The sequence below is a fragment of the Pteropus alecto genome, unplaced genomic scaffold (genome assembly GCF_000325575.1).
Source record: "Pteropus alecto unplaced genomic scaffold, ASM32557v1 scaffold7, whole genome shotgun sequence".
Taxonomy (NCBI): domain Eukaryota; kingdom Metazoa; phylum Chordata; class Mammalia; order Chiroptera; family Pteropodidae; genus Pteropus; species Pteropus alecto.
This window is the reverse complement of record NW_006494614.1, coordinates 48303431-48316550: the sequence shown is the minus strand read 5'-3', so window position 1 is coordinate 48316550 and position 13120 is coordinate 48303431. Positions and strand designations below refer to the sequence as shown.

The 13120-nt window shown below is 37.5% G+C and overlaps 1 protein-coding gene across 1 annotated transcript in view; it reads left to right on the top strand.

Annotated features, from left to right (window-relative positions):
• The window catches only part of PAK1 (p21 (RAC1) activated kinase 1), a 66520-nt gene that overhangs the window by 28848 nt on the left and 24552 nt on the right, over positions 1–13120 (top strand). Inside the window, 3 exon segments of the mRNA XM_015600456.2 lie at positions 6011–6127; positions 8926–9100; positions 11052–11115. Coding sequence (XP_015455942.1) covers positions 6011–6127; positions 8926–9100; positions 11052–11115 — 356 coding nt within the window.

The window sequence follows — 13120 nt, the reverse complement described above, 5'->3', positions numbered from 1 at the left end:
TAATTACCCCTTCTCCCCACTTCCACCCCTGACCTATGGATGTTGCCGTTTCCCCTTTGAACTGGATCTCTGAAGGTGGGGCGTCTCCTCCCACATGCTCTCAGAGTGCACCCGGAACTTACTATTTAAAGAGGTCTTTAAATAGTAAGTTGTGATATGTATTAGAGAATACTGCTATTCTTTATACTGGATGTTGTCTCTTGTATAAAGGTGGTTATGTCATATTGATTTACTAAACATTTGTAAAGCCCCTACTCTGTGCCAGGTCTTAGGGAGAAATGGCAGTATAGGGAGGAGTCAAACATTGTCCCAACTCCTCATAATCTTGTAGTCTTGTGAGTGACATGAAGGCACAAACAAGCAATTATATAGTGAAGTGTGCTAAGATTTTATGAGGCCAGGGGCTATGTGTGATTTGTTAATTTCTGTATCCATGGCATCTGGCAAGTAACCACTTACTGATTAAAACATTGGATGTATAGGAGAAAGTTTCTTGGTGATAAGGCAGAGCCGAACAAAATTATGAAGAGACGAGAGTAATTCAGACAGATTGAATGCATAGCATGTGCCAAGACAGGGAGGTTCACAAGGTATGCCTTATGCAGGGAAATGCAAGTAGTTTGTTATGATTGGAATGTGAAATGTGAAGGAACTAGAAGTGGGTGACAAAGAGGAGCAATAAACAAGTCAGACCATGTAGGAGTTCTGTCTTCAAGGTAATGAAAAGCTGTTAAAAATTTTAAGCTGGGGAGTAGTAAAGTTCTAATATAATATTGAGTCAGTATCGAAATACTTTGAACCATGCTTCCAGCAGTGGGGCTTGGTTTACTCTGAGTCATTTATACTGTTATCAATTATAAAAAATGTTCACATGTCCAGTGCCTTACAGCATACTGGATCTTTTCTTATTCACTATTTCTTTTAATCCTCACAGGAGTGTAATGAAGTGGGTTATTAACTTTGTTTTATAGATGATAAAACTGAAATTGAGAAGGGTTAATGGCAACAGGTATCATTCCCAGTTTGCATTATTTTTCCCTTATTTATTTTTTAATCAAGTGGAAGAGATGTAATTAAAAGATAGGGAAGAATTTGCAAATGTTACGATCTTTCGGAGTTTCTTACCATTATTGAACAGTAAATTGTTGAAGAAGGGGCTTGAACAAAGCTGAGCTGGCTCAGATATCTTTATGCTTTTATAGGAGGAGTGACAGCTATCATATATTGAGTGGCTAATATGTGCCAGGCACTGTGCTAATAACTTTATGTACGTTACCATAATTGGTCCTTACAATTACCTTGTGAAGAAAGTATTGTTGTTTCCCTTTCATAGGTAGAAAAACAAACTTTCCTAAAGACTCATAATTAGCTATTGTGGCACACTTAGACTACAACTAGGGTCTTCTGAGTGCCAGTTCTGGATTCTTTTCACTGTGACAGGGAACTGAGAAAGATGTCAGAAGTCTTATAAAGGAGACTGCAGTAAGTCATAGCTATGTCTTTAGTGAGGATGAGGAGCCCTGGGGCTCACACCATATGGCAGAGAGGATAACACCTGCTTGGTAAAAACCTGTATTGGTTTAGTATCTACAATTAAAACCACTCAGTCTGTCAAGGACATTTTCTCTCCCAGTTTAAAACATTTGTCCCTGTGGCTCAGTACTCTGTATTCTCTTACTATTTTTTACATGGAGGTATGCCTTATATTGTGGTAGCTTATCATTTTCTACAGTTTCATACAGATTATGAAATTCCACTTGATTTATGAAATAATCGGACATTCAGAATTATTATCTCATAACACAGATTAAGAAATTGAGACTTGCTCCCTACCCTTGAATGAATAAGTGATAGAAACCAATACAAAATTCAATTCTCCTGATTATTTATTCATTCATACTATAAATATTTACTTAGCCCCTTCTTTGTGCCCAGGTGTTGGTGATACAAAAATGAATATGCACTATTTCAGTCCTTGAGGGAAAAATTAACAACAGACTAGAGGGATAAGGGCAGCAAAAGAGGTATAAATAATGTACAATGGGGGTCATATTTGATGGAGTGATTTATTCTGCCTGGTAGTACAGGGAAGTTTACACTGAGTTGCTGGACCCTAATGATTTGTTCATTTAACAAACATGATCTTTAAGGGCCTTCTGGGTCTAAAATTCTTTTATTTGTGGTTCATTAGTCCTAGATCTCAGATTCTATGCTTTTTAGTGCCTGAAGTCTTTTTTATAAAATGAACACCTACTGTGAGATAGACTGGGGAGTCAAGGACTGGCAAGGTTTTTGCTCTTGATCTCACTATTTAGTGAGGAATCAGAACATGTAAACACGGATTTATAACATAATATCAGGTAAACACAGATAATGATACCAGGCAGAGAAAAGGACAATGCTTTCTTGTCTGAGGTAGCATGAACAAAAGCCACCTTAAGGATCCATCATCTCAAGCCAAAGAACTTGGACTTTGTGCTGTAGCTAAGGAATATTTTAAATAGGAGATTGATATAGTTGAATGTGAATTTTAGTCTAAACCAACATCTTAGATTCCTATGGAAATTAGATCAGGGTAATGGAATGAATTCATATGTTTATCTTTCTCGCTATCTCAAATTTCTTAATAGCTAAGATATATTAAAAAATAGATTCAAAACAGTGCTCTGAAACAAAAAGAGGACAAAAATGAACCATTGTCAGGAATTTATGGAAGATAGAAAGCAGATAAGATCATATTGATCAGAGCAAAAGAAACCACAGTATAAAGCATATGGAAGAGAAAACTCCTATGAAGATAAGAGTAGCTCTAGAGAAAATGAGCTGAGAGAATATATATAAGAAGCAGGAAGGGGTCCTGGGTCATCTTCAAGGGTAAAATAATTAAAATTCTGCATTTAAAACAGCAGGGATGGTCTCCATCTTACAGTGAGCACGGGTAGCAGAATTTTGGTTCTAAGCTTAAACCAGATAATTTTCTGAAGAAAGCGCACTGTGACTACTTGAGGAGAGCTCTCGGTGTGGTTTTAGGGGCCTGAGAGAAGTGGAGCAGAACCTGAATTAAGTACAGGTCTCTACAGCAGGTATAAAAAGGGGAAAAAAGTAGCTCTGAAGTAGAAGAAAATACATTAAATTTCTTCATTCTAAGAGTAAATTTCTTATACTTTTGATAACTGGGAAGGGAGAAATCTCTACCTTATGTGCTCTTTCATGCCAGCATACCCCAAAGTGATGCTTGCCAGTAACCACATCTCCATAACTCACATACAGACTACATTAGACCTCCCATTTAGAGGAGGGGACAGTGGAGAAACAAATTTGCACACTGCAGGAGAAACGCATGCTAAGTACATACACTAGTCAATCTAGTCCTTCCCTTATAAATATGAATGGCTAGCCATGGATCTCTAGACATTGGAGGGAAACAAAGCATTAAAGAGAAGAATCAAGATAAAGAAATTAAACCACCCCCAGAGAAAATAGATAATTCAGGAAAGAGAATTAAGGAAAAAATCTAATGTATTCAGAGAGGTTCTATAAATCTTGCATCTACAAAAACACACTGCTATTATAGCAGAGGATAAAAAAGAATTCTTAGAAATTAAAAATATGGTTAAGGAAATAAATTCACAAGGATTAAAAAACAAATGCATTTAAGGGTGAAGTAATGATATAAAGCATAAAAACATTGAAAATACGAGAATAAGGGACACAGGTGGTTTAGGCAAGGAGATTAAAGAAGAATTAGAGAGCAGAGGCACTAGAGTGAAAAAATAATCAGAAGAATAATAGAAGAAAACTCTTGAGTTAAAGAAAGGCCTACTAATTATCAATATTACTTCATTTCACCCTCCTAGTGGCTGTCTGAGGTAGGCAGAGAGCTGCTTGCATTATCCTCATTTCGTTCATTCATTCATTCATTTATTTATTATTTTTTAAACTATCAATAGAATTTTAATATTTTCTTGTCACACTTCATTGGATCATCTTGCAGATACACACTCCACTTATGAAAAGCCTGTGGTAGCTCTTATTCACAGAACCTTCGCTCAGACATGCTTGCGTGCAGGTTGGGTGTGGTGTTTTTTTGTTGAGTTTTAGATGTTTAGCTTATTGTTGTTTCAAGGGGAGAGATCTGGGGACATCTCTCACTCTGCCAAGTTTCTTACGTCACTCTTCTTTCCTCATTTTAGATATAAGAAATTTGGGGCTTAGAGTACGACAGCCTTGCCCGAGGACACAGGGATAAGTAAAAACTTGGGGAAAAAAAACCTTTATCTCTTGATTATGGTAGTTGTGAATACTACCACCCAAAGCTATCACCTGTGGAAAATAGAATGTGTTGCTAAGGAAGGTGATGAAATCCCCTTCTCTACAGTTTTAGGAAGGAAACAAGTTTATTGTTTATAGTATACATCAGGGAGCCCAAGGCTGCTTGATGATGAAGAGGTACGGAGTTAACTTAAATTCTCATTTTGGGTTCCTAGTTAAATTTTGTTGAGTAGAATAGTGGGGAGAAAAGAAATTAGAGCAGAAAAATATCAAAACATAGACTTTGACAGGGAAAGAACCTCTATTGGATTTTAGAACTGAGAGTGACCTAAGTCACTTCTCAAATAATACCACTCCTTTTCCTCCACATTCCTTAAGTGATGAAACTTGAGATTAAAGATTGATTTATTGTTCCGGTCATCAAAGCTAGTTGCTTACATATGCCTGGCACTGTCAGTTTTTAAGTTATGTCCGGTACTGGAGGTCCTGTTAAAATCTATGAGATTGCCAATTTTCCTTACCTTAGTATGTCAAATGTGGTAAAGGCCAATCTCCCACACAGTAACAGTAGTTCTATCTAGTTTTCCACTAGATAAGTTTTTCCACTTATCGCCTTTCATTCTGACTCCTGACTGCCCTTTCTCCAGAGGCCCCAAGTGGCAGGCAGGAGGGGAACTCAACTTCTCTTTCTTATATCAGACGATGAGCTGCTTTAGGACATGGAGCACATTTTTCATCTTTGTGCCTTAATGTCAACAGTGTCCATCACAGTATCTTACTGAGCACAAAGTAAGTGCCTGAGCACAATTTCAGATATCTGAAAATATCTGAAATTGTTGAATTATATCAATATATATATAAATATTCCTATTGCCTCTCTGGTCCTATGCTGTAATCGTTTAATCTCTATCAAAAATCTCATGCTTTGGATCTACTTTGTCTTTTGAATATGCATTGTAAACAGTAATGATATGATATGTTTGCCTGGGCTTGCCCCCAAGCCTGCCACTCTTGGCTCAGCTTTGTTAGAGTTTTCATGGGAAAATCAGGTTGCTGGGATAATAGCAAATCCAATTAGTGGTGCTGGTAACGTTCATTCTGGGACAGGGCAAAGCTCAGTGAAATGGATAGTATCGTTTGAGGAGAAACTCATTGTTCTCTTGAGACAAGGTGCTCCTGATGTTCTATATTTTCAAGTTGAGGTGAGGGCACCTGAGGATATAATGTGTGCAGTAGGTTTTGGTAATGAATGGAAAAGGAGAGGCAAAAGCCTGTCTGAACTTTCATTAACCATATCAGAAAGGAGTAAGGAATTACATTGATAAACTTTATAAAATTCCAAACTTTGATCCCTTCCCTACATTTTGTATTTTATTATCTGTTCAGTATGGAGAGTAAAACTCATAGAATAAGAAGGAACTATGATCTTGTCATCAGGGTTTGAACTGGAGAAGGCAGAAAGAGAAGCCATAAACTGGCTTCCCAATCCACAGTTAGGCTTCGGGTGTGGAAAATGGACTAAGTGAATAGTGTTAATTAAAAGAAGAGAAAGAAGCTGAATGAGTTCCTCACTGGCTACACAAGAGTGAAGAGCTCGGAGGCTGATTTAGGTTTTAGAAACGGAGTCAGGATGAGGTTTCATGGGGGTGGGGGGGTGGGGGGAGGGGTGGACTGTGATCCTAGTAGCTTAAGTTCCATGTCAGCTGCACCTGAAATCTGGCTTTTCTCTGCTGTACAGAATGTGAAGACAGTGTCTGAGACCCCCGCAGTACCGCCAGTTTCAGAAGATGAAGATGATGATGATGATGCTACCCCACCTCCAGTGATTGCTCCACGCCCAGAGCACACAAAATCTGTGAGTCTTTGGAGATGTGGACAGCTTTGTGATTTATTAGAATTTGGAGTGGAAGGGAGGGGTTCACGCTGAGGCCTAGAGATATAATACTTGGGTAAAGGTCCATAGATTTTGGAGCTGGAGAGATCACTGATCACGTTGTTTGAAAGGTGCTTTCTTTATGAGTAAAGGTGAAAAGTATATATATTTATCAATATATTTATCATGGGTTTGCAGATAGTCCCAAAGTGTCCTAAATAATTGGTGTTTATACCAACCCAGCTCTAGTTTACTTGGCCTGTTTTACACATACAGGAAGATATACAGAATTAATGTTACTTAGTGTAGGACTAACAAAAATTATTCCAGTCTCCTGGGAAGCAACAATTATCCTGCTGCAGATTTTTTCTTCTCTGTTAAATGTACAGCATTCAGCCTCTTAGAACATCATTGATAAAACTGAAAGACTCAAGAGAGTTGATAAATATGTTAGTGCTATTAATATGCTGGACATCCGGAGTGCATTTTGATGCCTGATGTTGGCAGTGATTTTTATTTAACTACCTTGGAGGTTCTTGCATCTTGAAATAGCCACAGTCCCTCTGCCCTTACTTTGCATAATATGGTCCCTAGGCCTTTTACCTGATTTAGCATCATTGAGTACTAACCTGTCATCAGGTGATTTTCTACTAGTGTTTCTTTACTTGGATTTTTTTTCTAATGACGAGAGCTTCATAATGAAAGAAGAATCAATGGCTTAAACTCTGTGATAATAGGAAAAAAGGCTGCCTTAGATTAGAGCATTCAGGGAGGTGTTCAAGCAGAAGTTGGTTGACTAACTGGGAGATGCTATGGAGGAAATTCAAGGGGATTAGATGAGCTTTTAGGATGAGAATTTGTAAACAGGATCTATGGAATCACTCTTTCTGTAGGTCATAAAGTTTCCTTAAGGAAAATGAGCTTCAAAATTGGAGAGTTGTCAAGATACTTAACATTATTTTGACCTCTTTTGGTTTGTAAGCATATTCATTTAAAAAAATTTTTTCCCCACTAAATCATGAACTACTCAGAAGTAGAGGAAGTAAACACACACACACACACACACACACACACACACACGCACGCACACACACACGTATGTAATTTGCAGTACTTAATATTGTTTTTGGCAGGTATCAGAAAAGCAGTAAATCTTGAATGAATGAGTGAATCAATCAATAAATTTGATCTTCATAACATTCCTTTCTAAAAAGGCATTGTTAATTCCTAATTTATAGAAGAAGCAGCTGAGATTTGGAGAAGTAAATTGATCTATCCAAAGTCTCTTAGTAAGCAAAAGAGCTAGGACTAGAAGCAGGTAATTTACCCCAAGTCCAGGTTGTTTTCCACCATAGCACAGTAGCCTTTTTGTATGTTCTGGAAGCCAGAGTGTATTAGAAAAAGAAAAGGCAGGATTTGTGCCCTCAAGGAACCATGTCAGGAGAACTATAGAAGAAGGCCAAGGCATGACAGTACAGGCTTTAGGTGCCAGGGATATAGTTTGTCTATAGTTATAAGAATAGAAAACTAAGACATCATTATACCATAGTAGTCAGGAAAGAAGTTCTAGTCTCTGATCTCAGTGCCTTGACTTAAGTTCTCTTCCATTTCTACCTATTAAAATCCCATCCATCCTTCAAGATCCAGCTGAAGAACCCCATTTATTTATTCATTGGTTCATCAGACATTTACCTGCATGCATGCTTTTTTGTTAAGCAGCTGGTTAGATACAAAAACTAAGGGATGAAAGACACATTCACTGTCTTCATAGAGCTTATAGACTAGCTAAAAGACAGTAGTGATATTTTTATTAAAAAATCTGATGAATGCCTTGAAGGATCTTCTGGGGAAAGGGAGTATAACTTATGATCACTTCTTCTGAACCTCAGTCGTATATAGTTTGCTCATTTTTATGACATCCCTTTTTGCCTTGTAGTTCTGACTTTCTTACAAGACTTTCTTCACAAGAATAGAGGATGTGGCAGCATTCTTTACAGCGATGCAAAGAGCAGATTCTCAGTAAATGTTTAAGTTAATGAATGAATAGGAAATTCAATACTAGCGAAATTTTGAAAGCTTAAAATCAGTTGGGCATGATTTTAATCATTTCACACGTTGATTTACTACTACAACAACCCTATAAGATAGGTATCAGTAATATCACTATTTTACAAATGAGGAGACTGAAGCACAAAGAAGCTAAGTAAACTGCCCAAGGTCATACAGATGGTAAGAATAAGATTTGGGATTTAAGCCCAGGCAGTCAGGTTCCAGGTTCTAAATTACTACACCCTACTGCCTCTTTAAGAACAATTAAAGTTTCTTCTCTGCAATGGTTCAGTATTTAAAGAGGGAGTAACTCAAAAGAAGATAATGTTAGGTGTTGTATTAGCAATGAAAAAAAAAAAGTGCTGTGGGAATACAGGATTCATTTTAGCTTGGGACAGAATAGAACTTTGAGAGGAAGGAGATTCCCATCCAATGATAGAATTGCCTTTAAATCATTTCTGTTGAGAGCCATTTAACCTGTATTGAATATCTTGTGTTCAGACTCTCATTAACCCTTTTTGTATGTTCTGAGAGCAAGGAGGGAATTTCATCCACAGAGGATGGGCCTGGCACAGAAGAGGGGGAACGTAGATTTTGACATAGGAGAAGGGATGAGTTTGTTGGGATTTTTTCTTCTGTGGATGTTCTAATACACACATTTCAGAGAGGCTTCTAAGTTTCCCAGTGCTAACAAATGCTGGCCTTGCCAAATTCTTGCACCAACAATGCAGGTATACACAAGGTCTGTGATTGAACCACTTCCAGTTACTCCAACTCGGGACGTGGCTACATCTCCCATTTCACCTACCGAGAATAATACCACTCCTCCAGATGCTCTGACCCGGAATACTGAGAAGCAGAAGAAGAAACCTAAAATGTCTGATGAAGAGATCTTGGAGAAACTACGTAAGCACTTTGTAGCTTTCTGGACCTTCCTCTGGTATATGCTTGGTCAGGCACAAAGATGGAATCTGGTTGCTATAAAGTTTCCATTCCTAGGCTTACTCTGTGAGCTTGCTCTGTGGGCTGGCTAGCCTGGTACCCAGCTCCTCTGTCTCACCAGCCCTAATTGGATACCACATTAGGATGGGAATGTGATGAAAAAGAGAGCTCACTTTAAGGCATCTCTCACCCCTGGCTATGGGTTATATAGATGACAAATAGCATTTATCTAGTGAATAGTCTGGAATGTTGTATTGAGAAAGACTGAGGCCTTGTTCCATACCTGGTAGGAAAAGATGGAAGGGAAACTAATACATTGTGAGCCTATGCCATGTACCAAATGACAGGCTAGGTATTTTCTTGATATTATTTTCATTTATTCCTTATATTAACCCTGTGAAGACAGACATTATAATCCTCATTTTTTGCAGTTAAGGTTTTTGAAGCTCAGAGATGTTAAATGCCTTGCCCAAAATCACACAGCCAGAAAGTGGCAGGCCCGGGGTTAGAATACAACTTGCACTCCAGTAATTAAAGCGTGCTGCCTCTTTCAGATGGAAACTAACATTTTACTTTCTTTAGTGGCCAGAAATGGGAGTATATTAGGGTAGCTTGTTTCTGTGTTTCAGTAAACTACAAGAGAATTTATATTAGACAGGACTAGGTTGGTCTGTGGGATTAGAAAAATCATTTGACAAAGCCTTTGATTTATTCTTTGTACCTGTCTACTTCTTCAGAGGGTTTGGCCAAATCTGCAAGGTGGCATTGCTTTCTTAAGTCAAGGCTTTGATTTCTTCCTGATAATTCTTGTTTGACTTTTCAAAAAATATTTTACTCTTTTAAAAGTTGCCTTTGCCCAGAGCCCTTATGACGGAATAAGAAGGGCCATTAACCAAGTCATCTGTTTGTTCCTCTGAGTAGTCTTTTTCTCTGAACCAGAGGTTTTAAAAAAGCAATAATATTTAGAACATAGAATTATAGAAAGCAGACTGGCCTGGTAGTTAAAGACACCTGGGTTGAAGGCCCACCTCTGCCACTGACTTGGGTCTTGGGTAGTTTCCTACTGTTCTCTGGACCTCTTTTTTCTTACCTTTAAATAGGGATGTTAATACTTATCTCATTTGTAAATCAAATAAGTTAATGTATGTGAAAAGTACCAAATCTTAGTAATTGGTGTTAACAGAAAACACTTGGGAGTGGGAGACAGAAAACCAAACGTCTCATCTTAGCTCTAACACCAATTTGCTGTGTGACCTGGGAGGAAGCATCTTCCCTTCTGTGGGCCTCAGTTTCACCATCTCTAGATTACGGTTGTGAAACTCAATGAACTCTCATACCTCTATGTCATTGCATTGGAAGTAGTTACTGCTATAACCTCTTATCAATTTTCTCTCCCTGACTAATTCCTATTTACTCTGTAAAAATCAGTCCAGATAGCACCTTTCTAAAGCCTTTCAGTCTATATTTTGTACCTCTTTCTGTATCCCCTTCCCATCTGTCATAATAATTATTGTGTTTTCATGGAACTTTGTACTTGTCTCCTCCATGATATGAAAGTTTTTGAGAACAGAGGTGGTCTTTACTGTCTCATCTATCTCTATTCCTGGCACTCAACATAGGGCTTGGTACGTTAATAAGTGAGCATATTAAATGAGTAAATGTTTATTGAATAAATGGATTTAAAAATGAATAAATGGCTTTTAGGAGTTTAGAAATGGAATAGATTACTACAAATAAAAGCTGTAAGGAGATAAAACTTTCGGTTGGAACTTATGGGGGAAAGCTAAGGACCTACTTAGAATGGTTTTTGAGTATTGGAGGTACCTCTGCAAACTCCAGGGTTTGGGGAAACAGAGGGCCTCTTTTGTGTCTTGATGTGAGAAAAAATGATTCATGGTCTCTGTTTCTTTCAAAGGGAGCATAGTGAGTGTGGGCGATCCTAAGAAGAAATATACACGGTTTGAGAAGATCGGACAAGGGTTAGTAGGGGCATTTTCTTTGCCTAGAAAATGGCTTAAAATTGTGTGTGCTGGTATATACGATTTTGCTTTTGTTTTGACTCTCATAAACCTTATTCTTCTTTCTCCATATCACACCTCACCCATCTGGAAGTGTTACGTTAAGTTGACTTCAGGTTTGGCAGAATTATGCTTAATATGAGATGTGCCATTATAGCTGACCATGTTGCTAAAAATACCCCTGCAGTGAGAGTGAAAAAACTATTTATTTTCTTAGCATAAAACCTGCTTCCCAAATTACAGCTCCGCTTTTCCAGATTTATCCTGTTTATGTGGTGCTGAGATCTAACAGCAGTTATATGAAATGGAAGTCTCAGAACTGCAGACCCTTCTGCTAGTGTAATGGGACTTGCTTTTTTAAGTGGATGCCAGGATTCACGTCTTTTGTTCTGGTTCCTTCTCTGCATCTTGTGTGCTGCCTGCCCTCAGTGTACTGAATTTAGCTAATCTTAATTGATTCTTTAATTGTTATGTGCTAGGCACTGGGAATACAGCTATAAATCAGACACCATCTCTGCCTTCAAAATCTCATGTCTACAGGAGGAGATAGACAGTCATACAAAGAATTGTAATACAGTTAACCCTTGGTTTGAACAACACAGGTTTGAACTGCGTGGGTCCACTCATACATGATTTTTTCAGTAACTACTATAAACGTATTTTCCTTATGATTTTCTTAATAACATTTTCTTTTTCTAGTTATATTATAAGAATACAGTGTATAACATAACATGCAAAATATGTGTTAATCGACTATGTTATCAGTAAGGCTTCCAGTCAGCAGTAGGTTATTAGTTAAGTTTTGGGGGAGGCAAAAGTTATACACAGATATTCAAGTATGTGGGGATTGGTGCCTCTAACCCCTGCGTTGTTCAAGGGTCACCTGTATACTGCGATAAGTCTTAAAAGTATTGGGCCATTATTTTGAGCAAAAGAAGCCAGACATAAACGAGCAGATGTGTGATTTTATTTATATGAAGTTCCAAGAACAGGCAAAACTAATATATGCTAATAGAAGTCAAAATAATGGTTGTTTCTGAGAGGGGTATGTTGATTGGGAAGGGGCATGAAGGATCCTTCAGGGGTAATGTTGGTGATGAACACATAGGTGTGTACATACTGAAAAATCATCAAGTTGTTCACTTAAGATTTGTATAAATTACTTTAGATAAGTTATACCTCTATATGAAAAAAAAAAAAAAATGAGATTTCTATAGACCTACCCAAATAGCTAAAATTAAAAAGAAACTGGAAAAAAAAATCTGGCTTGTAGAAAGCTCTGTGATAATTGAATGAAAGCATTGTTGCTAATGAATTCATTGAAGTTTTCTGTTTTAGTTTTTTCTCATGCATCCAAGAACTTTTGAAAATAAGATAAAGTATTGCATAATATACTGGAGTTGTATTTGTACAGCATTCTACAGCTTACATCTGTTATTTGCATCTATTGTTTAATTTAATCCCTAAAACAACTCAACTTGAGTGGATCTCATTTTTTCCTGGTGTAGTACTTTTCCTACCAGACATGCTTTTGTGAGTCTCAACTGGTAAAAGGTAGTTAACACCTTGAGAAGAAATTATTTTCTTTGCCTCTGAGTAATCCAGGATGGCATTTTTTTAAGCTTATTACATTGGGATTTTGAGAATATAGGAGAAAAGTACAAAGACAAGTGTGGGCAAGTGAGGGCCCAATTTTGGACTTTAGTTTGTTCATAAATTTAAGGGAGTGAAGTTGTGGATTCAGAACATTTCACTTCCAAAACTTCTGATTTTTTGAAAATCAGATGTATAAGGACCATAAATAGGCGACATCTACAAAATGTGTTTGCTTACTTGACAGGTCTGTTAGTATAAGGGAGGAATGAAATATTTATTAATCGCCTATGCTGATGTTTTTACGTTCCATGATTTTAAAATATAAGTGCCGCATAAATTTGATGAATTAGTGCTATTATAATTTTTGCTT